At 37.6% G+C, this 24,253-nt stretch overlaps 1 protein-coding gene across 1 annotated transcript in view; it reads right to left on the reverse strand.

The window, feature by feature from the left end:
- Positions 1-24,253, reverse strand: part of SORCS2 (sortilin related VPS10 domain containing receptor 2) — a gene marked incomplete at both ends in the record, with an annotated part of 571,047 nt that overhangs the window by 41,093 nt on the left and 505,701 nt on the right. The window contains 3 exons of the mRNA XM_082482792.1: positions 8,868-8,975; positions 10,439-10,530; positions 16,864-16,940. Of these exons, the coding sequence (XP_082338918.1) occupies positions 8,868-8,975; positions 10,439-10,530; positions 16,864-16,940 (277 nt within the window). The remainder of the gene's footprint in view (positions 1-8,867; positions 8,976-10,438; positions 10,531-16,863; positions 16,941-24,253) is intronic.

The following is a 24,253-nucleotide window of genomic DNA, read 5'->3' on the forward strand; positions in this document are numbered from 1 at the left end:
TCATTTCTATTGTGGCTGTTCTGATTTTACAGACTAAAAACCAGGTTCTGACAGAGCACAGTAACTGCACCACTGATTCTACCATTCTCTGGCTTAAGTAAAATTCCTGAGGTTCACACAAGTGTCTCAGCACAGCCACAAACCCCATGAAAAAATGCAGCTGTACAGCTTTGGAATTCCTGGGGCAAATTTCCTAGCGAATCCAGCACCTTACATGCACCCAGTTTAGCAAACTGTTTGAAACCATGGCCTCATGGTTATTAACGCTGTTGCTGCAATAACACTTGTTGCCCTACTGAGGACAGGGTTTTGTAGACATATCAGAGGAGCCCATTTAAACGCGCTGCCAAATATCACTAGAATTAAAAAGACGTATTTTTACAAAGTAAGGAAGAAAGACATGTTTTAAGTAAGATTTAATGGATTAGAAAAAAATATGAGCTACAATAAAGCAATATATAACAGCAATCACGATCTAATTGCTCAGGTGCAAAATATATATATCCAATAAAATCATATGAATGAAAAAACTGGAACAGTGCAGCAAGTGTAACTGATGATTAGAAGTTAAATATCAAGATGATAGTAATTCATAAAAACCTTCTTCTTGATTAATTATATTTCATTAGAAAGCCATCAAATAAATTCCGTTGAAACTATGAAAGATGATGCTGTGATAAATAATTTTTAAAAGAAAGTCCAATTACTTTGGAAATTGATCTACTTTTATTTGCAAGAATTTGGGATCCATAATTTTAACTTCAGTGTTTCAGTTGCCATAACAACTTTGTACATTGTACTTTGTTCCTAGTTCATTTATGAGCACATCATTTTTTAATTTGATTGCATCATTTGATAGCTAAGACAGTTTAATGCAGTTCTTAAGCTAACTCATTTAAACTATTTGCTGGAGGATTGCTGGTTATTTCTGTTCCTGATAAAGCTCATAATCAGGGGGAGCTAATTTAACAGAAATTCTATGCAATGATAATCTCTTCCAGTAAATTCACATTTCTGCTCAATAGAAAAGAGGATCTATTCAATAGATGTTCAGATGAACAGTAATAGCTGTGTCGCCTGCTCGCTGTCTCGCTCGCAAACCACCTGACTGAAGCTGTGATGGCGCTAAAGCTGGAGACTCATGAAGACTGACCAAGTAAACATTCAGCTTCCATGGCTTTATTGAGGAGAAACGACCCCGATTTTGACAACACGCTGCTCATCTCAGATGCTACAGACATCTTTTTATAACCACTACGTTCGTCTTCCTCTTTACCTTTTCCGCTGTGTTCTTCAAGATTTTGTTCATAGGGTTTCACAGCATCACAACATTCTTTGTCAGAGCAGATGGATTTTAGCTATAGTTTCCCGTATCATGTATCTAATGCTATATAAATTGAGATATGCTTTGGGCAACTTTTTGTAATATTATGGTGGTTTACCTTTGAGCCATTAGCCATATTGTCTCTGGACAAAGAAAATGGCTTTGAGCGGCGTGATGTCTAATATACCCACCAGATATTCAGAGCAGCGTAGCTGAACCTGCAACTGTTTTGCTTTACTGCTCAATATCTGAGAACACTCAAAGACCTCAGGAGCGGTGGAAGTCATCCTGCTGTACTACCCCACCAAGGTCATGAAGACAGCACATGTGGAATTTATTCAGATGTGTAACATAGCAACTTAAATTGTCCAAGTTTTGCAGTCATACTGAAGACTAGTGATGACAACTGCTGATGCACAGCTACTTTTGTTTGAAATCAGATGCCTCTTTCATTCTAGACATGCTGCTTTAATCTCCCAAGTGCTGTGTTGGCTTTTGCTCTGCTCTACACGATACCGTCATCAACCATGATGTTCAAAACAGCGTGCTGCCAAGGTAGCAGAATTTGTCTGCACAGTCCTGTACTGCCCTGCTGACACACTCTACCAGCTTGGCATGCCCGCTGGGGATGGAACAGGACCTCTAGTGTCTTGGGAGCACCTTCACAGGTATAAAACTATCAAAAATAAAATCAGGGTCAACTGGGGACCGCACATACCAGTGACGTGGGCAATCTCAATGGATCTATCTTGGGTAACTTGTCTAAATTCTTCTGGGCAACAGCTAAGCAAAGATGTCCAAGCATGTGCAAAAAGGCAGGACCTGAAATTCTTTATGGATCTAAACCTCAATATCCAACAGTAAGTACGTGACCAAGCTGGGAAAGGAAACCAGACCCTCGGAGATGCAAGTTAATTATTTTAACAACTCTCAGTCTGTCTCTTGGAAAGTATTCGTTTAAATGGAAGCAGTCACAGAGCTATGCTAAAAAGTGGTATTTAGATCTTGTTCCCCATATGAGGCTTCCTTTCCTGTTGTAAATCATACCAGTAGGAAAGAAAATTGTTAGTGAACTTACTGTTAAACTATTTTTTAAACTGCCACACCTCCTCGATTATTTTTATAACCCAACTGCATTTTCAGATTGAATACTTAATCCACTTTACAGTTTACTAGGTACCAGAGGCATTTACATTAAAACAGCAGCAACTTTCTCAATTGTCTTTTACATAAAAGGAGTAGTATGTTAGAAGTTGCTTGTCAATTTATGGTGAGCTCAAAGAGCTAAGTCCTTTGCTTCACTTAGACCTTTACTACAAATGATGACACTATAACCAAAAAAGCAAATAAATGTGACAATCATCTTTTTTCTTTTGCCCGTTGTAGTTCAGATTATTACAGTGCCTTTGAACATACAGCAAGACACATGACCTCCCCATGCCAAAATCTGTAAAGAAATTACCAAGTTGAGGGAGCGAAGTGATGAGGTCGTGGCATGGAAAGATGCCCTTTATCCTTAGCGTACACACTGCCAACAAGTAGTGTTCTCCTTAACTCACAGAAGCAGTAACATTTTAATGAACAATTTCCCAAGGGGATATGAGTTGGAAGAGCGGGTTAGCCATGACTATGTCTACAGTGCTATTTAAAGCCTACTATTTTCAAAAAGAAAATGTCGTCTTTACTTCCTTCACATCACTGTAAAATCAACAAAAACTAGGTAAGTCAAAGGGTTCGTACTAGTAAAATGGATGAAAGTAACATAAGATTCAAGCTGCAGTCTGTTATACATCAAGATTCTAATTCCGCATATTTTTCTAATTCCCCAAAAGAACGTAACAGAGGTCACATTTTCAGTGGCTTTCCTAAATCACAACTACAGAAATGATGAATGCTTCCATGTGCAAAAGTAGACACCTGCCTACATAAAGCAACTGCACATAAACAGTGCTTGTGTACACAACAGATCACGTGCAAATATGCTGAGACACTTACGATTTAAGTGCCTTAAACTACAGACACATGCATATACTTAATGCACTGAAGAGAAGAGTAGTTTTTCTTTTTTTGGTTTGGCTGCCAAAGTGAAAAATGAGGGGAGGAACCAATTAAGTTGAAATTGAACCAAAGTATGTTTTTTCATTGTTTCCTGCCCCCCAAAAATAATAAGTGCCAATCATTCTTTTACGCCTATACATCTTGCTTTCAGCTCTTCTGGGGAAAAAGAGTGGAAATTAATGCTTTGGTTCTGAGAAGTGCTGGGGAGGAGCAGGATGAGCGTGTTCTCATTTTATCCAGAAGCTCAGTGGCTCCATTATGTTTGTGAATTACCTCCAACGTTTTTTTCCATCTATTTGGTAAATTCCTGTCCGAGAATAACCTTTTAACATGTAAGCTGTTTGGAAAAAAAATGTATATTTAATGCTTAGCCTGATGCTTTATGTGGAAGTAAACACAAGGAGGACAGTCAATCAAATAGACTAATTTAAGGAGAAACATATGACATTATAAAGGATAGCTTTGCATCATTGAGCACTCTGCTGTCATCTCACTTAAAGATCAAATTAATTTAGGATACTTACAAAATTTTATAATTAATTCTTTAGTTTTTTTTTTTTTTTCTACTCACATATTTAAAGAGCAGATCACTTTTGTCACAGGTAGGAAATTCTTCATTCAGACTTCACCTGGCAGAGCCAGAGTAAATAGCCTATGGGCACCTAAATTGTGACTCCTTCACTGTGAGAGCAAATTAAAGCAAAATGGAGTTCAAGGCTGCACACAAAATTAAGTAAAATGTTTGAACAATTTTATTGTTGGTGAAAGTTTCCAATGTCTACCTCATCATCACCATTTATTAGAACTAGACACTAAAATGGAACCATCTCCCTGAAAGAGAAGTTAGAGAACCACAGCTGCGGCCACTCTGTCGGTGATAGGGGCTTAAAATGACACAAAGACTATCTGAATAAAAAAAGTTACTTCTCACTCTTTTACTCTCCTTCTCTCCTCCTTTAAATAGCGGTAAGGTGATTAAAGAGTCTTACAGGACATGTATTTCTAAACTTTCAGTTCCTCTTATTCAAATATATTTCCAGGTCTGTCCTCAAAATGTACTAAATATGGGCTTTAGCAAGACACTGAAAACATCATGTTCCCATCCTTCGGAATACGTTATGGAAACTTTATGGAAAGAAAAGAAAAAACAAAGCTTTAAACATTGAACTTCTTTTGAGCAGAGGGAGAAACAGGGGCAGTCCTATGGTCTTGGCTCCAAGACCAAGTGTTGGCAGTGACACTACTATGCATCGACTTGCTCTGCTAACATCTGTGTCCACGGAGATGCAAGCAAAAGCATTAGACTTGCCACTAAACAGGCATTTGCACATCTGGATTAGCTGATATCTAGATTAGATTGAAATAAAGTAATGAGTTTGCTTTTTCAATGCTCTTTTATAAAAGGTCACGATTCTCTTCCTGCCTTTGTATGTGTTTTCTCTATCTATTGACAGACAGATATGTTCCCCAGCATGCAGAGTGCAGAACAACCTGACTGAGAAATGCTTCTCAAACAAGAGAGTAATTAGCTGCAAATAAAAACTGGAATTTGCCTTGGGAAATCAGCTATTCTCTTACATAATAAGGCTTTATTTACCTTTTATCTACTTTTTTAAGGGTTGCAGTATAAGAAAGTTAGTAGTGATGAATTCACAACACAGAGAAGTACCTCCACCTAGTAAGATACTCAGACAACAGGAAAGGTAGTGTGCTGCCATGTGTGGCACAACAATAAGCCCCACAAACTACACGTAACATTGACTGTTACTGATGTTGTTAAAGCTGAGGTTGATGTTACCAACAGAATCGACAATTGTGAAAATCCAGATGGTTCTCCCTAATATCTAACACCTATTAATATCATATCCACCTTGTTTTGCTTAAGTTTAAACGAGACAATATTCTTGCTTCTATTATCACCTAGGAACCCAACAACAATGCAACAATGGACTTTCAAGAGAGTGAGATGCACATGCAGGTGTTCTGCACTTCAGAGATGTTATGAAGTTCACAGCAGCATCTTAAGTTGTTATTCTAAAGACCTTAGGAAAAAAAAAAATCCCTCTGGAAAAAAATTAAATTACCCATAAGGAAGATTTTGATTCTGCCTGACATAAAGAAAAGCAGTCCTTTTATGTAACCTCTTATCAGCCTTTTAAAAAGGGGCCATGGTCTGTGATACCATGGTTATCACACCTACTGGGTTTACACTGCAATCTAAATAACCTGGTTTGGGAATCACTCCCAGAAGCTGAACTTTGATTTAGAAGTCATTTTAACAGGTTTGAAACTTTCATTATATGAACTACTTCCTTTGAAGAGGAACATCAATATTTCAGACACAAAAAAATGCTTCCTTTTCCCACTGAGTTAGGCTATTACTCAATCCAGTGTTATTAAGTAATTTTTTCCAAATACAATATATTGTTAACACTGGTTGCAGTAACTTTCATTCTTAAAGAACTTAGAACAAAATAAAGCCTACTAGACAATGCACTATTTTGATGAATATATGTCAATTAGTTGAGGAAATTTCTTAGCAAACCTTACTTATTTGTTTTGCAATAAAAGGTGCATTTGAGCTCTTCATTTAGAAATTGATTTTTTACACAGAATGAGTTTTCTAAACTTTATGAATACCTCATTGCTTATTTCTCCTAAAACTCTTAACTAGGTCTATTTAGAAATTGATTTGTATGCAGAATGAGTTTTCTAAAAGTTTTGAACACTTTACTGCTTAAAACTCCTAAAAATCTTAACTAGGTCTATTGCAGACCTAGTTGGAATAAAATATTGCAGACCTATTGGAATAAAATATATTTTCCTTGGCACTTGAACGCACATATTTTGAATACTGCAGGGGATTTGGATGAATGATTTAGATTAATGTCGACTGGCAGATGACAACTCAGTTTATGAAAAACTTTGACAAGTCAACATTTGTTTTTTCTCTGTTTTGGAGAAAACACAAAACTTTCTGAAATGAAGACTTGAGGCAACCAGGTTCACATTCCCCTGTTTCTTCAGTAAAGCTTTCCAGACCGCTTCATTTTGGATATTAGGACAGAACAGGAATTCAAATGGAAGTCCGTTACATGTCAAGTCAACATCCCAGTCACCATGCTGGAAAATGAGAAGTCTCTCACACACACAGTGTTACCAAGTCCCTTAATGTCTTTCCCAGGTAATCTTTTAATGGAGTTTTTTTAATAAAAATTTAAAAACTTGAAGGAAATCCCTAAGCTGACTTTAGCAGAAGCAAGATTTTACCCTACAGTAACAGCTGCTTTTTGTACAAATAAAATATTGATTCTTTTGTGAGTTTATTTTAGAAACTTTAAATGAAACCATCTCTCTTCCACCATTTTGCTGTAAACTTTTTCAGTTATTACTGTCCCACTTCAGAATTATGTTATCTTTGCTAATGTATACAGATTTTGACATTGGACTCTTTATTCAAAGTCTTTATTCAAACCAACTCCCTACCAAAGGGAGAAAATGAAATTCCTGTACGAGTATAAAACATCAGACTTAGGTCCTTAGGAATGGATTTGGATTCTTCAGCATGAAAGACACTCTTGATTTTTTTCCCATTACCATACACAAGTTCATCTTACCATGTTCTACCCAAAAGAAAAAACACTTTAACAAATAAAAAGGAAAAGCTGGTATAGTTGATTTTGGTTTTCAGGGCGCGTGTATCAGTCGATGACATTTCTCAAAAGCAGAAAATCACTGCAGATTAAGTCATGCCCAGCAACCCAGTTCAAGCAGGAAGTTTTAAGAGAAAATGCCCTAAGCCAGACAGAACGACAAGAGGTCTTGATGTAAAGTCAGACAGAGCGTGACTGAGCGGACAACGTCACCTTGAAGGTAAAATGCAATCAAAAGCAGTAGGAGAGACAAGGAAGCTGATATAATGGCAACAAGGGAACACATGCTGTAAGCAGTTGATGTCCTCCACGTTCAGTGGAACTAGCTGCAAAGTAAGATCCTACAAGCCTGGCATTGAGATGCTGGAGTCAGACTCTTGTTATGCCCTTAGAAACATAAAAGTCATGTGATGCTTTTTTGTCAGTGTGGGCTCATGTACCAAATTTAGCTACAGTTATATATATTTCATATGGGTGATTTCAAAAAGGTATTTTTCACATGAGCTCGTTAGACTATTCAGCCAGATATTTAAGCACATCTTCACAAAATCACCGTTTTTAATGATACTTAATAAGAAAACACAGAGTATATAGTCATCACACATCATTTTATCTGCCAGTAAGTAGTTCAGGACAAGCTTTTGATCCCTCTGCTTCCACTGAAATCAATGGAAATCCTTCATTAAGGGCCATAAGTATCTCCACGTGGCATATATTACGGCATAAAGAACTTTATGTTTGAGGGAAGGGGGACATGGTGGAGTAATATTGTTCTTCTCAGGTCATATATGTATGAGAGAGGATAAATGGGACAGTGGAGAAAGAAAGAACTAAGAGACCAAATTCACCCCTGCACAGTACAGCATTATGAACTTGTCACAATGCTTTTAAGTCCACTGGGTAGGGTTTTTGCTTTGCTGAGGATCCTTTACACAACTCCACACTGGGCTATTTTATTTTTTTTTTCCTGGAGAAAATGCTACTGGTACCCATCAAAGGCAGCTCTATTGTAATTTCTAGGAGAAAAAGCTTGTCATGAACACACTGAGCTCCAATATAAAGGATCAGACAAGCTGTTCTGACAGGAGCACACATAACAACCTGCACATCTCTGAGTGCATTCCCCTTCCCTGCTGCAGTCAGCATGTGCCTTTCTCTCTAATTGTATAGGTGTTTTTTAGTCTCAGATGCTTCTAAAATATTAGCATTTATCCTAGAGACGCACTAAAACCTGCAGCTCAGATCCAGATGTCCCTGGCCCTTTTGAAAATGATAAATGGGCCTAAGCTGCAGAATTTGGTTATTTTTAACTCTATTCATAGCATCTGCCTCAGTCACTGCACAGAATTAAAACATGTATTTGTTAGCACAATGTTTGGTTACACAAAGTACTGCAATGATAGTTACTAGGACAACACCACAGTTATTTACACTGTGAAGACAATTTTCACAAAAGAAGGACTGGATATTTAGCATTTTTTAAGTCTGCCTAAGAATCTGTAGAAAACAGAAAAAATGCAGGAAATAGTTATTTTTTTTACCCACGTTTCTCAAATTTGTATTTGCAGTCCTATTATTTCACTCTCCCTGGTGGTAACTTTACAAAATTTAATATGACCATAACACTTCTTTACAACCTGAAATACTGCTCTCAGATAATTTCAAAGACAGGCTGCATACTAGGGCTGTTTGGACATCAGTGTAAGAGTCTGTGCGACTACAAGAAGCAAAAGCCACTGACTCAAGGACTATCTCAAACATCCACAATTAAAATATGCTCAAGTGCACAAGCAGAGAGAGCCCCGAAAAAATAAATGAAACCAGAAACTTACGTCATGACCAGTGTCTCATCTCCAGGTTCACTAAGTAATCCATCTACAAAGACTGAAGTGCTGGTAAAATTATGTGTACTCCAAGTCTGGCCTTCATCAATGCTGAACCTGTAAGAAAGCAGAAATGGTTTTCATTTAACGTTATTATTATACAGAACAGAATTCATTCATTCATTAAAAAAAAAAAAAAAAAATCCCCTCTCTACTAAAGCCCAGGATTTATGATCACCAAAATACAATATGCCTGAACAGTATACCATATTAATGGGAACTTTTTCTCAGCAACATATCCAGGGGCTCACACCTTTATTAGAAGGTGCATAATAAATTTGCCACAACAATGGAAATTGTCAGGCAGATAAAAAACGAGGTCTGTCAACAAAATATCTTGCTACCTTGTAGGTTCAAGAGCAAGTGAATTTACACTTAATTCTTTCTAGTAGTCTCTGAGCTAGAGACCTGTTAAGCGGAGGTCAGTGAAACACAAGGGGCAAAACAGCTCAATTGCTAAAACGTGGGAGGTGTGGTAACTGCCAGCACCAGCATGATGGCCCTTCACGGCTGCTACCATCCACTTAAAAATTTGCAAAAGATGCTGATGAATCAGCAAAATATATTTCAAATACTCTCTGCACCCAAAATTTATGATTCAAATTCTCTTTTCTTCTGTACGTTTCCTCCAGGTCTTTTGGATAGTAGGTTAATGACGGCTTTCATTCTAGCTAACCAAGTACATAGCCTAGTTCCTATTAGTGTACACAGCAAAAATGAACCTGATCACCAGTGATAAAGATATCTTACAATTTTTATGCTGAAGATGATAAATTTGTATGCCATTTCATAGGATTACCATAGTTTGTTTCACTATCATGAAGTTTAAAACTCGGTATTTTATAAGAAAATTCTTTGCAGCAAATCTTTCCTGCCAAACCAGCTGAGAAGGCCATTTGCTGCATTATCACTATATGACACACTACAGTTAGTTTGTGCATTAATATCTTACATGAACTGGGCTTCTTGCATACTGTACTACACAGCATATAAGCACAAATAAGCCCTTTCTGCATTGGCTCCCAAATTCTATACTGTATTGCTCTCAACAGAGCAACTCAGGGCTATTCTCCAACACCTTCATTCACTGTGGCCCTTGGAGGGGACAAAGCTTTATTACAGTAGGAGTGAACTATCCTGACAGGATACCTAAGCCACATATGCATCATTGGTTGAGCATCATTACCATATACTGCTGGTGCAAACCAGTAACAGAAAACAATCATGCTGAACATGGCTTGTACTGTAGAGTTGCAGAATAGATTTTTAAGCAAAAATATCTACACTGATGCAAGAAAATTTCATTATGATTAATGCATTAGGCCATGTATTACTGCAGCACCATGAAGTAATCTTTAAGAAAACATCCACCTGTATTCTGTTGACTTAATGAATGTTAAATTAAGCTGACTCCACCTGCATTTCATACACGATCACATTGAAATGCTCATCTTAAACTCTGAACTTTGCCTGAGGTCTTGAATACACAATAGCTCTACTCTAATTGACTGTAGGATTACTTGAGTATTTTCAGAGGGATAGAGGTGTCTTTGATGGCCACAATAACCCCACCATGGTCCAGGTACAAGATGTGATGCTCTTCTTCAAAGACCTACAAGTTGGACAAAAAAAAAGCCAGCTAAGCAAATGTACAAAACGGCAGAAAAAAAATGTATGAGCAAACCAGGATTAAAAAAAATTATGTTTTATAATGTCCACACTTCAAATTGAAAAGGACATAAAAGTCAGTTTAACTCTTATATTTCTCCCAGCTGTAAAAGAAAAGAAAGTTAAGCAGGTGAATCAGAAAACGTTCAGGTTCAAATCACAGTAAGATTAAATTGTCTAAAGTGATTTTAGCCCAAGCTTATATTTCTCACAGTATGCATTCTGCATTCCTTCCTATTATATATCACCAAGTGACCTATCACCTTCCTTCAGTATTTGCCATATTCTGTGTATCTTGCAGAATAAAATGCTTGGTAGTCTAATTCTAAGAAAAATAGAAGTATCGCTGTCCATGAATTTCTCACATGTTCTCCAGACTCTACAGAAATTGAAATAAGTGGTGCGAGCCTGTTTTCTGCATTTCCAGTGTCAATGATTTATTTGAATTCAAACTTTATGTGATCTCACACAGAGGCCGCTCTGAGTTCTGAACTAAAATACAAGTAATATTGATCTAATGGTTTAAAGGATTAACAATTTCCCAAATCCTTCTCATTCTTTTTCTAGAGCTCATAAGCAGGACTAAAATAAATGAATGGGTAGATATCTTCCCCTTTTTACATCTGAAATCTATTTTAAGACACGGTTTACTCATGTTATAAGCCTGTGAAACTTCTTTTAACATAAGAGCAGGTGATAAAGTGAGAGTTACTACACACACTTAGCAGTTAATAGATGAGCATGCAGCCTCCTACACGCTTTGGCAAAGCAAAGGTGAAAAACATAAAGGTTAGCTTTGCTTTGCCTTGTGAATGAAAAAATAGCGACAATACCAAATGCTTGGATTTTGACAATACTAAATGCCACATTTAGAGGATTTATCAGCAAGCCTGAACCAGAGGGGGGGGGAAAGTATCTTAGAGCACATTCACAATTACTTCAAAAATAGTAAGCATTTAATTTGGGTTCAGAATTCAGTCTTTTCTCATCTAGTAAGAGCATATTTTATGGGAATCCTAGGGCTTCAAGTGTCTGATCGGTTTTTCAATGTTGCCAATTTACAGGCAAAACCCTGATATGAGGCATTTACAGTCCCATCTACTTGTTCCACACAGCTGCATGTTTTAGAAGAGAATTCAGCAGAGGACAGACATTAATTTTAGATGCACTTCAAAAGGATGAGATCAGCTGGAGTCAGTTTTGATCCTCCTCTAAACTTTGTTTGAACTTTTGCTCAAATCAAAATGAAACAGTATATGCCGGGACACGAAGCCTCCACAAGCTTCACCATCATACTGAAGATAAAGGAAGCAGCATCATTTAATCCAAATTAGGTTTTCCCAGCAAAGCACGGTGGCACTTCCTCACGCACCATTTCAGTACCCCAGCTCTAGCACACTATAAGGCACAGCAGACACATTACAGGCATATTAATGCCATCTTTATATCATGCCCTTCTTGCACACGTTTCAAACATTCTACAACAAGAACGTATGAGATTCCTTATGAAAGCAACTCTTCATCTTCAGTACATTGAAAAGAATTAACGATTTCATGCCTGTGGAGTTCAGCACAAATGTAAATATTTATCTTTACTTTCTAGGAACAAAACCAAGACAAACGGTTTGCAAAGGACTTAGGCAAAGGTGGTCCCAGTGTCAGAGCTGAAGTTGGAGCCCAGGAACAAGGGGTATGTATGTTCACTGAGCCATGAATTCTGATGTATGTTTCTTCACTGACTAACGTTCAGGTAACAACTTTATTATCATCTTTACTAGTAACCATCCCCTACAGAACTAGATTTTGTAGCCTATTTCTATATTTTTTCCTTCTTCTATGTTTTTTTGAGCATGTCATGTGCTTTATAGTCATGATGTCAGCCTCTTTCTCTCCGTCTCTCTCCTCCCTCTGCTCTCCATGTTTTTTTTCCCGTGTCTGTCCTAAGAACTTCAGCAGCTATTCCAGCCAGGCTATCTGTTGGGAGCAATCAGGAGAGCTCCATGAAATCAGTGAAAACATGTTTAAATGATCCTAGGGAAATATATTCCCCACAATTTACCTCCGATACACAGAAGTTTCAAAAGTAACCAAAAAGGCCCAGAGTCACTTCCTTCTCTCACCAAGTGACATCCATTTCTAAATTCAAACCTGGAAACAGAGGATAAGCCAGTTGGACCTTCCCAGGGGTGCGAGGCTGGGATTGCAGCCTTTCCTATAGTGCTTAAAAGCATTACCATCCATCTCTGCCGAAAGAAGATGCCGAAGATGTCTGCCGAAAACCAAGTATTGTTGCTTAAGCAAACTGGACTAAAGTTCCAGAGATCTAGATTCAGTTCCTAGACATACAACAGACATTCTGCATAACCTTACTAGCTTAATTGACCATTTTGTTGCTACGCCAGCTACTTTGACAGCAGATCAAATATGAAAAGGTTTTTGTTGCTGAGGTTTTTTTCCTTTTATTTAAGCCATCTCTTTTGAAAGCCAGACCTTTCTCGTACTCTGTTTGCCCTACTTCAAGCACAGTATTGTAACAGATGCTGTTGAAATAGCAATGGCAACCATAACTGTGAACAGAAATCAGTTTTTCTGAAAATAAATAAAACACACTCGTATGCGTACATAAGGTCATCCTTAGGATTTGACCAAGTATCCTAATATTTTAAAAAACAGGCACCCACAGGGGAAAAAAATGTCCAAAACCTGTATGGTCTGAAATTTTGTTCAAAGGTAGCCCATTTCTCCCAGGATGCAAGATTTATTTATTTATCTTTCTCCTATCATGTTTGTTAACACATTTTATGATATTGTTTTCCTCCTGCTATGATAGACACAGAAATCTTCCAAATAGTTGGATCTGTCCCATGAGGTTATATCTTTGTGGTTCACTTAAGATGATCTAAGCCCACGTAGTTTTGGATAATGTCCAGGTGAGATTCCCTTCTCCTGCAAGCCAGGTCACTGCTGCTGTTGCACAGATGTTTAAGCTACTTGTCAATCAGTTCCTAAACTACCGCTATTTACAGCGGAATATTGTACCATAAAGAGTCACAAGTTTCAGTTTGCCTTAAGATGGTACACAGTAGAGCGACGGTTTCAAGAGATACCAAGAAGCAGCTCAAGCATCATGCAATAAAAAGGCAGGAGACCAACTGGAGCCAGCCCAAGTGGTATTGTGGCTACGTATATTCAGAATCCTTGTTTTACTTTTCCATTTATCACCAGTATTTACTTAATTTCACAAAACACTCATTTGGGCATTTTTATTTCTACTTATGAACTGGCCGTATATCCTACCATAGTAAGTCCTCTTGAACTCTCATTTGACCTTTCCATATGCAAGCTATGGAAATATCGGCTCAGTTGAAATAATTTTAACTGCATACAGCTGGTTAAGAAGTTATTGAAGGAAAATCATTGTTAAATTGCGAATGTATTACAAATTCAGAATCTCGGGGACTGGTCCCAGTTATGAATCACAAATTGAATCCGAGTCAACAATGTGATGCTAGTGCAAAGAAGAGAAATCTTCTGAAATGAGGTGCCAGTAATGTCAAGACCTTGAGGGTAATAATTTCATTCTGTTTACTATCGATAAAATTTGTAATTTTGCATCCAGTTTTACCATGCTTCAGGAGAGGGATGTCGTATTAGATTGTCCAATCAATGACTAACAAAAAGGAAAAACACTTTAGAAATCGGATCCATTAAGAAAATCAGTGGATTTCAGTTTGCTTTCCAAGGGAAAAAAAAACTCTATGCTCTGGGTAGACACGATAATCATCTTTCAACATCTGAAAAGTTATTCAAAGGTGACAGGAAACCACTCCTCTTCAAAGACAAAAAGAAATCAACTTACCTTGCAAAATTTGTGGAATTGCAAGAATAAGAGCAAAAAGCACCACAAGTTTACGGTTAACGTTTGGTGAAACACTGGCTCAGGTTGCCCAGAGAGGTGGTAGATGCCCCATCCCTGGAACCGTTCAAGGTCAGGGTGGACAGGCAACCTGATCTAGTTGGAAGATGTCCTTGCTCATTGTAAGGAGGTTGGACTAAATGACCTCTAAAGGTCCCTTCCAACCCAAATTATTCTATGATACTATGATTCTATGATATTCAGGAAAAATCTATGAAGAATGGTGAAACACCACAGAGGAAGATTGCAAAATCTCCTACAGCAAAGAATTAACATACAGATATGCCAAACCTCTGTTAGAGATGTTCTTAGTATGTTTAATGCTGTTTTAGAGCTTATAGTTGGATTACATAATCTTTTGACCTTCCTCCCAGTCCTATATTCCTATGAATCAATACTGCTATTATTTCAGGAAAGCTTTTAATCAATTCCTTGAACTGCCTTTTCTCCAAAGCTCTTTATATTTACTTTTCTGCATTGCTCTGTCACTCTATTCAAGCACACACTGCTCTTCTAGTCTGTACACAGCTCTGCAACATCACATGTGGCATGTGAGAAAGCTGACAGGCACTCGCTAATGACAACCGCAAAGTTTCCAAGTCAGTGACTTAAACCCAACGAAAGAGCTCTGCCAAAACACGAGCTTTGCTCTGCTTTTGCCTGCTCAGGAGGCCTGTAATTTACTGTCTAAATAATTCCCATATCATCTGACTGAAGCCTTATCTTTTGTTGCATGAACTCCAACAGAGAAAGGAAATGTACCGCTGTCCTCTGGAAGAACTGTTTGATCGTGAGCAGTGAGGCCATAAAATACGTACAATAATCTACATTTTCATTCTGATGGCAAATATGAAGATTGAGTAAGCTCTTTCAAAAGCTTTGTAGCAGTTTTAATTAAAATAAAGCTAGCAATGGTGTTCTTCATTTTGAGTGTCATAATGAGGGATCAGGTTTTGGCTGGTTTTACAGCATGAATAGCCATCTTAAGGTCAAGTTTCATCACGTGTCATTTGCCTGAGCCTCTCACAAATAAAAAGCAGTGAAAACACAAATTTGATCCCCTTTACTCTCTCCTTCTTATTTTTCACCCCAGAAAAAACATACGACTTTGGCAAATGGTGACAATAAATTATTTGAGAGGTCTCTGTGAAGTATTAGACAACACAGTACCCACTGTAAATCTTAGTAGACTTGTGCATTTAAACACCTATTTATCATCTGCTAGAATTCAAAAAGGAATCTGCCATAAAATTGTGGTTTTTTAAACCTCAAAGGACATTTTTGTGACAAAAATAATGTATTTCTTTTTAAAAGTCCTTCTCTGGAGTATTAATGGCACCCTACAATAGCAATATAAGAAATTGTCTGTATTTTTATCTTTTTATCTCAAACTCACTGAACTCAATAACACTAGTGAGAGCATTTTCACACTTACTTCTTCTCAGATAATAATACAACTGAATACCAGAAGGTTCTTTTAATTGAAAGTAAATGACTTTTTGACACAACTTGGGTGGTTTGAGGGTTGTTTTTTCCTGGATATAAATTATAAGTGGATTCCAGAACTTCCTTGTATCTTATGATCGTGATTGTTTTTGCTATTTACACTGAAAAAGAAAATATCCCTGTGACTAAACATTGCTGAGAGAGCAACTTAGGAAAAAATACGTAATAAAGGTGCAATGTTTAAATTGACACTAGGCATTGGAAGCAAAAGATATCCAGAATTCAAATGGCATTACAGCTACTACAAGACTGTTTTTTTTAAAATACTCTGATGTTTTAGTATGATTTAATCGACTCTGGGACTACAAAGACATTCAAAGGTTTATTACTTTTTTCAAACTCTTTTTGCTTTCCCAGATTCAATGGAGAACAAAGTTGAACCTTAGATACCAGTTTTCAGATTTCAAAGAATTTCTTACTTAAGAAAGAATTTCTTACCTAAACCATGTCTTTCAGCTTGGAATATTTGTACTGCCAGATCTAGCCGAAGTCCACTTATCATTAGCATAGGAAGATTACTTAAATTATTAAAAACCTAAATAGACTCTATGGTGTTTGTTTGGTTTTTTTGGTTTTGTTTTTGTTTGTTTGTTTGCTTGTTTTTATGCAAGATACTTTTAAAATCTTTAAAAAGACCAAAATATTCAAGTTTCAGCAGAACCTGACAGCCCAACCAATTTGAGTCTTTGCAAATCAGCTCCTCAATCTCTCACAGTTTCCAAGTGAAATGGGGATAATAATAGCCACCTCACTTCAAACTGTGGGTATATAAAGATTAGTTAAGCATTATAAAATTCAGCATATTGGGTACATTAAAATTATTTCCAGGTGCCTTTGATGAGTCCTGTTTCCTACCTGACGCCACGTGTTCCCACAGTCAGATGTTATGTACATTTCTTCTTTATACTCCACCAGCTGGGACCCCAGGTTACCTGTCACAAAACAGGAGGAAACAAGGGTTGCATCCACACGAGCAAGAGAGACTGGGTCTAGTCCTGATGCCAGTCAGAGTGAGAAGTTTCTCGGTCAGAGCAGGAACTAAACTCAGATGATCAGCAGGCTCACATCATTTCAGAGAAATCCTCTTAAAAACATGTGTACACTTTTAGCTTCTTTCTTTACATTTCTAGCTGTCTATAGGTGGGAGCAATGAGGCTTAATTCTAATACGGAAACACAGAAGTCAAACCAACATTTTAGTTTTATTGCTGCGTCCTGAAAAATTATTATAAAAAAAGATACGTATTTAAGATATAATTCTGAAACTCCCATAAACTCAGAAGCCATACCTTAACCTTAATCACATTCTGTAAAATTATTCAGCTTGAACTTGAATTGTTAAAATAAAAAATCTTTTCTCTGTAAAACTTTATGAAGTGGTTGCAAAAATCTAGAATCTGGAGAAATACATAACACTGAAATGAGGAGGCAGGGGGGTTGAAAAAGTGTGTAAATACAAAATAATCTAAAGCAGAATAACTTGGTATGCCTAAATATTGACCAGGAAGCTACTGAATATTGCGACAAAAAGCACTGAGGAGCAGGAGCTAGCATTCAGACTACTGCAAAGCAGACAGAAGTGTTAAAGCAAACTCATGGAAGGTAATCTCAGCGATGCAATCCCGAATGCTGAGATCTCCATCTTTTAACATGCGGTATTTCAAATAGCAAACTATTAAACCACCAGGCAGTTTACACTATTCTAGGGGAGATGCAATCATAGCACAATATTCCTCCTAAATTGCATCTTCCCAGGGATTTTGATTTAAATATATGGTTTGCATGTTTTTATAGTAAAAATGAGATTGAAGTTTTCAGATCCTCTTAAACAGAAGAGACGAGGGAAGAAAACACTTGAGATTAGGATAGCAATGTGAATTTCACTTGTGTGTTATATAAAGAGCTGTTCTTAACCACCAAACCAGATCTGTTTATGCAGAGTCCACTCATTAGTGCTGAAAGGTTCCTGAGAGCAATGATAGCGCCCACTGCCTAAAATACACACTGTTTGGACTATCCAGATTGCATGCGCACCGCTGTTTAATGGCATAACTCTAGTAAATACAGCCTAGACAGAATTAGGATATTTATGTTGAAGCAGGGAATTTATAGGAGTCGGTTCATTTCTTTCAACTGCATCTAACGTTTCAGAAGACACCACTGCCCCTTCTTGGGTTTTCATCTTTCCAACCCACTTCACACACTCTCATTTATCAAATAATTCAGCACAGATGTAGTTGGCCATGTCATTTTGAAAATAAGACCCTGTTCCTGTAGGCAATGAGGAGACTTGATAAGGTCAGTACAGTATGGCTGAAGGTGACAGAGACTGAACACATACTTATGCACGAGGCTCATAGAGATGAAGTAGATGTAAGACCTGTAAGATTAAAAATGTGCCAAAACCACCTTATAGACTCCCAGTGCAGGGATGACTGCTATTGGATGTGACAGCAGTTATGCCAAGTGGGAAGGAAAGAGAAATGGGTAGTTGTGGAACGAACAGCCCCTATTTTTTCCCCGCAAACATCTTCATCTTCAAAAACAGCCCACCATTAAGTCAGCCCTGAGGCCACGGTGTGCTCACCCAGGAGGTGCGTGGTCTCACCTTCCCACCTCTCTGCCTGCTGACTTGGTCCACACAGCCAGGGTAGCGAGGGCCGTCATGTGGCTTCCCAAAAAGGTTATCATTTATACATAAGGCTGTCTAGTTTTAAGAAACAAAGGCTCTAGTGACATCAGCAATCAAAATGAAATCTCCATAACAGAAATGATAGAAAGTTACAACCACATCATCAGTGTTAAGGACAAAGAACCGTAGTCCTAACACAAGGTTCAAATTTAAAAAAAAAAAAGAGATTAAGCTTTTTGTTTTACTCTGTCCGATAGTCCTTGGAAAATTACATCTTTTGGTTACAGTCCTGTTGCATTCATTTATGCAGATCTTCCATATAAGAGAAAAAAACTCCAGCAATTAAACACGATTAAGTCGTGAATATTATCTAATGAGACAAATCTAAAATGAAAGCTTCACATATGAATTCAGTTGTATTCTCTCACCAAATTCAAGCTTATTTAAATCTATTTGGTTTATGGTCATTTTCAATTTACTATCACTTTGAATCCTAGAACTTCATGCAAGCAAAGGCCAGGAAACATGATTTGATTTTCTCGAGTCTCATCGGCAAGAAGGACCAGATCCCATCAGTAGCAAAGATTGACCTGGTCACTTGAAGGAGGTATGAATGAGAAATCACCTTCTCAGGATTTGTAGGAAGGGAAGGGAGATTTGATTTGCTGTTTATACAAAACGTGTTTCTTTCGCTATTCTTACTTTCCTTTGTATAGTTTTCACCAGTATATGTTTCTGCAAACGGGCATATTTTTGTGCTTCTGCAATTACTCACAGAACTACTTCTTTGGGATAGCAAGGGATAGAAATATTTATTTCCTTGCTGGAGTGTAAAGTATTGCTGTCATTCTACACTCTTCTTTGCACAGATACCTTTAACGAACGCATTGTTAGTTTTGCTCCTGGATAAATGTTATTTATTCTACCTCTTTTTGCCACTTACGGAAATCTGCTTACACGAGTAGGTCTTTACTTTCAGAATTACTATGGAGCTGCACTTTAAGTGCAGTGGTAAATTGCCTTAGCTAATGGAGAATCAGTCTGTAAACTAAACAGCATCAACCTGTGCTTCATTAGAAAGCCTTTTATATCCAGCTGATATGGTAATGACTGAAAGATATTAGCAACAGCTTTGTAATTGCAGCTGTGTAGTGAGACAGACATAACTTCTAGTTTTGGTTTTACCTTTATTGCCTTTTCTTGGTAAACGAGCAAAAGGAGTCGGTAGACTCAATTATAATTACAGAGAAATGCCACTCTGTCAAAAAACACAACTGATGACAAACTTGGCAGAGAGGCTGGTGCACTGCTTTGGGAAAAAGGACTTCATTGCTCCTTTGACCTTTGAAACTAGTCTGTCCCCAGGCCAAGGGTGAAAAGCCAGAGGTGGTGCATGCAGGGACTTCCGATTGCCGACATAATGTTCTGTGCATTAACGAAGGCTGTAATTTCCACTACTTCCAGACTTTTTAGGAGACGCAATAGTATTACATAATTTTGCGAGTTTATAAACTTAAGTCTTCAAGCACATCAGAAAACCTTTTCTGCAAGAGAGCATAAAACTCTTCAATATAGTTGCAGTTTGCTGTGTGGGTATTGCAGACAATGTCTTGCTGAAAAACAGCAAAAGAAAACACAAACAGTAGATCCTGAATAAAACTAAGCCCTTCAAAGAATTTAGCAGACTCACCACAGTTTTATTTGCAAACCTTTCTATTTAATGCGATTCACACAAGAGTTATCAGTTTTCTCTATTTAAAGAATTACGCCGTTTTAACTTCATTTTTTATATTCTAATAAAAAATAACTTCAAAGATTTGGGACATTCTGTTATTTTTGAGATTTAAAATAAAGTGCACAATTTTACTTCAAGGCTCCAGCTACCTCGCAGTGTGTCATGTTACTGGATTAAGCCAGCTAACTAGACAAAGCACATGTAATAGCACCCCATAAACCCCTTTACAACAGCTCCAATTCATGTCAAATGAAATGCAAAAAATCCTGACGTTAATAACATTACAAAAAAACGACTACAAAGTCACAGGAGCACTCAGAAAGTACAGTTGAAACACCCTGAAAGTTTCCATGCCATATCCAAGTAGAATTATGAACTTTATTTGCGGTAAGCATGGCAGCCAATAACGTGCACAACTGCCATCACAATCAAGTGATACAGAAGGTGAGAAACTGCCAAATTATACTCAGTCCGAAGGCTAGAAGCCAATACTTACGGTTTGCAAGTACCATTCCCACCACATCCTGAAGTGTTCAGACTGTACCACACACCCACAAACATCAGAGTGCTGTTTGCCTGCCGAATCACACCAAAATCTGTACTCCTTATTACAGCTGTAAATGTCTGCAGTAACTCCTCAGGTGTGTCGCTACAACACGGAAACTCTTCTATCATTTTAGTGGATCTGTGTTAGATCTCAAAATCCATCTGTGGTAACTAGTAAAGGTAATATAATACACGGAAGGCAATTCAGGTTCATACTGAAAAAGTTACTGCATCTGGAATGGGTAATCAACTGCAGGCTGTTTTAGCCAGAGCTATAAATGGTATAATTTTAACATCAGTTTTTTGATCTAAATGCCCTGAAAACTCTTCTGACACAGACTGTTTTGCCATCTAGTTTCAAGAAGTTCTGTCTGAAATATAGAAGCTTCTCAAGTTTGTCTTATTTTATATTCTTTTTGTAGCTAAATGACAGGAACAGGAAAGAAGACTTCAAATTATTGTGAACGTTTGCTTCAACTTTGCTTTCTACATTTCTCATCCAATTTTAAATATACTGTCCTTAAAGGCATTTTGAGAGGTTCGTGCTTTGTCTCTAATAAAGGGATGGCATCATTGCAAACACCACGCATACACGAAATGAGGGAAGGCCAGCGACTGTCCTGCAGCCCCGAGGCCAGTTGGCATGACCCGACCATGTTCACACCACAGAGCACTCCACCCTGGCTCTCCCCAGGTGGTGCGGCCATAGCCAGAAGATGTATTTTTTTGGTGAGTTCTTGACCATAGCCCTTATCAGAAACAGTGCCATGCATGTGCCTTCTCCCAAAACACTCCCTGAGGGCCCATATGCACCTGAATTCTTCTTAAACACTTCCCCCCAAAGGCTTTTGTCACCGACAGCCAGGATACTGTGCCAGATGGACTCTTGGCCTAAGTCAGTGTGACTCTGCTGTTGTTATGTTCTGACACCTTGTCTCTTCAATTTAGAAAACAAAAGGAAACATTTTGGTCTGCATTTTGGACTTTTTGGTTAAGCGCATTCACCTCTCATTTCTATGACTTGCATTCTTATAAACCTTTTCAAATTGTGTTTTGGGATACAGGAAATCCTCTTTTGCTTTTTTACTTGTCCTGAGTAAAGATTAATTTTAAAGTTACTGGGTAAAAATCACACGTTCCATGGGTGGCAGTCCCAAAAACTAAAATACAGGTGTACTAACTACCCTTCAACTTATTTCTCCAAGCTATTCATAACTTTGCACATGCCATTTCAGCAGTTGGTAGCACAGGGATGTGAATCAAACCAATGTATTTTAGCGATGACCAGCGGCCAGCCAAGCTCTCTGGAAAGATGATATAGCTGTGAAAAACACATACAGATCTCAAGGGAGTAATTAAAAGTTTGTCTTCGCTCAGGCATTTTGGCAGGTTCCTACCGGAGCACACAAATATGGGAGATTAGTTTCATTTACAATTTACTATTAATTTACATGTTTTAACTGCTACTTAGCACTGCCTTTACCCATGTTTTTATAAGTGATTTTCGACACGCTTACTGTGAGAAGAAATTATCCCCACATGCAATACTTCGGTAATTCTTCTAATACGGAAAATCTTTTCCAGCCACTTAAATTTAGAATACAGGCAGAAACCTACTCCAAAAAGAGAGATGTACCTTGCCTAGATAACTGCTAATTAATACAGTTGTAACATCCCTTCAGTCCATGCACAGTAAGCTAAAATGTCATGGTTTGTAAACTTGTAGCCTCAGTATAGAACAAACATACAATCAATTTGTGTTTAAGTGTCCCAGATGGTTTTTGCCTGGCAAGCTGAAGACATGTTTAGCTGAGGGAGCGATTGACGCCATCAGAACAGGGGAACATGTTGACATGAGAAAATCCAAGCAAATTGCAGCATCTTCACTCGAAAATGTACTGGGAAACGCTCAATCGTCTCTCCGTTCCCTCATCCTTTTTACAGTGGCATCCTGGTATGCTACTTTTGTGAAAAAAAGACAGAAATTTATCCCAATGTATGCAATGTATTTGGGCCTCGCATGACAAAAAGTAAACTGAACTTTCCAGCACCTCCTCAATTCGTGTTAATGTGCGGAATTTACTGCTTGCTTGATTTGCCATCTGGATTGGAAGCTAAGCGGACAATTGTTGTGAACTAGCACCTGAAAAATCTACAATTCTCTAAACATTTTTCATAGAAAAGTCCTTCACAAGTTTATTATAAAAATTTACACATCAATTGACACACATTTCATAGCTGATGCTGTGAGAAATAGAAGCTGTTGCCAAGATTAAAATGCACAAAAATCAAATGTAAATGCAAATTCCTATTACATTTCTTAAAGGGAGCAAAGCAGTTATTTAAAAGAACACTTTAATATGCAGCTATAAAATTTGATATTCTGTCTGCACAATTTATATATATACATAAGCTAAAAATATGCATTCCTCAGAACTATTTATGCAACTTTAATAGAGTGGACTTTTTTTGGTAAATATGAGTTTAAAAAGATGCAATTTAAAAATCCTATTACTGCATTTTTCCCAAACGCTATAGGCATTAATGCTGTTCAGCATTGAATTATTTTTTAAATGAAAACAATATTCAGTAGTCTCTGTGCTCTGATTTTCAAGCACAGTATCAAAACTATCCTTAAGTCACAGGTTACGTTTTCCATTACCACAAGCAGATGTGTTGTATAAGCTTTCTATAAAGTGGCCAAACTCCATGTTAAAGGGATTTTTTTTGATTGTTTCCCTTTTGTCTGATAGCAAAACTGCTCTTATTGAGAGTAACAACTTCATGGCTCTTATGGTCAGAAACCGTCTTTGAATTTCTAATTCTTACCCACTTGTTTACATTGCTTGTTTCTACCCCATGGTTACTCTTTCAGGAAAAAAGTAATGTTCTTTATTGTCTGTTATTTTTCTCAGCTAATGAGGTCCCTCTTGTAAATATTCTCTATTTCTATCAACTGCCAAGTAGTCCCTTCTTAGCACTGCTCATTGGCCCTGAAAATTGATGATCGGAACTGTACGCGTTCTTATTAATAAGTCACTGTACTGTATTTTGCCAGAGTATTAATATTTCCCTCTCTCCGCTGGCAATTGTTTACCTACTTCACCACCAGAAACACATTTCCCTTTTTCACAGCACAAGGCATTGATGGTTCATAGACACACTGTGACCAACTGACATTCACAGATCTTTATCATCTTCAGTCATTTCCAGAAGATGAGCGCTCCCTAAATCTCACAGTGCAATTCCAATAGTGTGTGATGTGGCCCAAATAAATCTGATTCCTCCACGTGCTAAGAACCTAGTACTTCTGCTGATTTGCATAGGATTATC

This window comes from Vanellus vanellus, assembly GCF_965231255.1.
Source record: "Vanellus vanellus genome assembly, chromosome: 4".
In the NCBI taxonomy this organism is placed as follows: Eukaryota; Metazoa; Chordata; class Aves; order Charadriiformes; family Charadriidae; genus Vanellus; species Vanellus vanellus.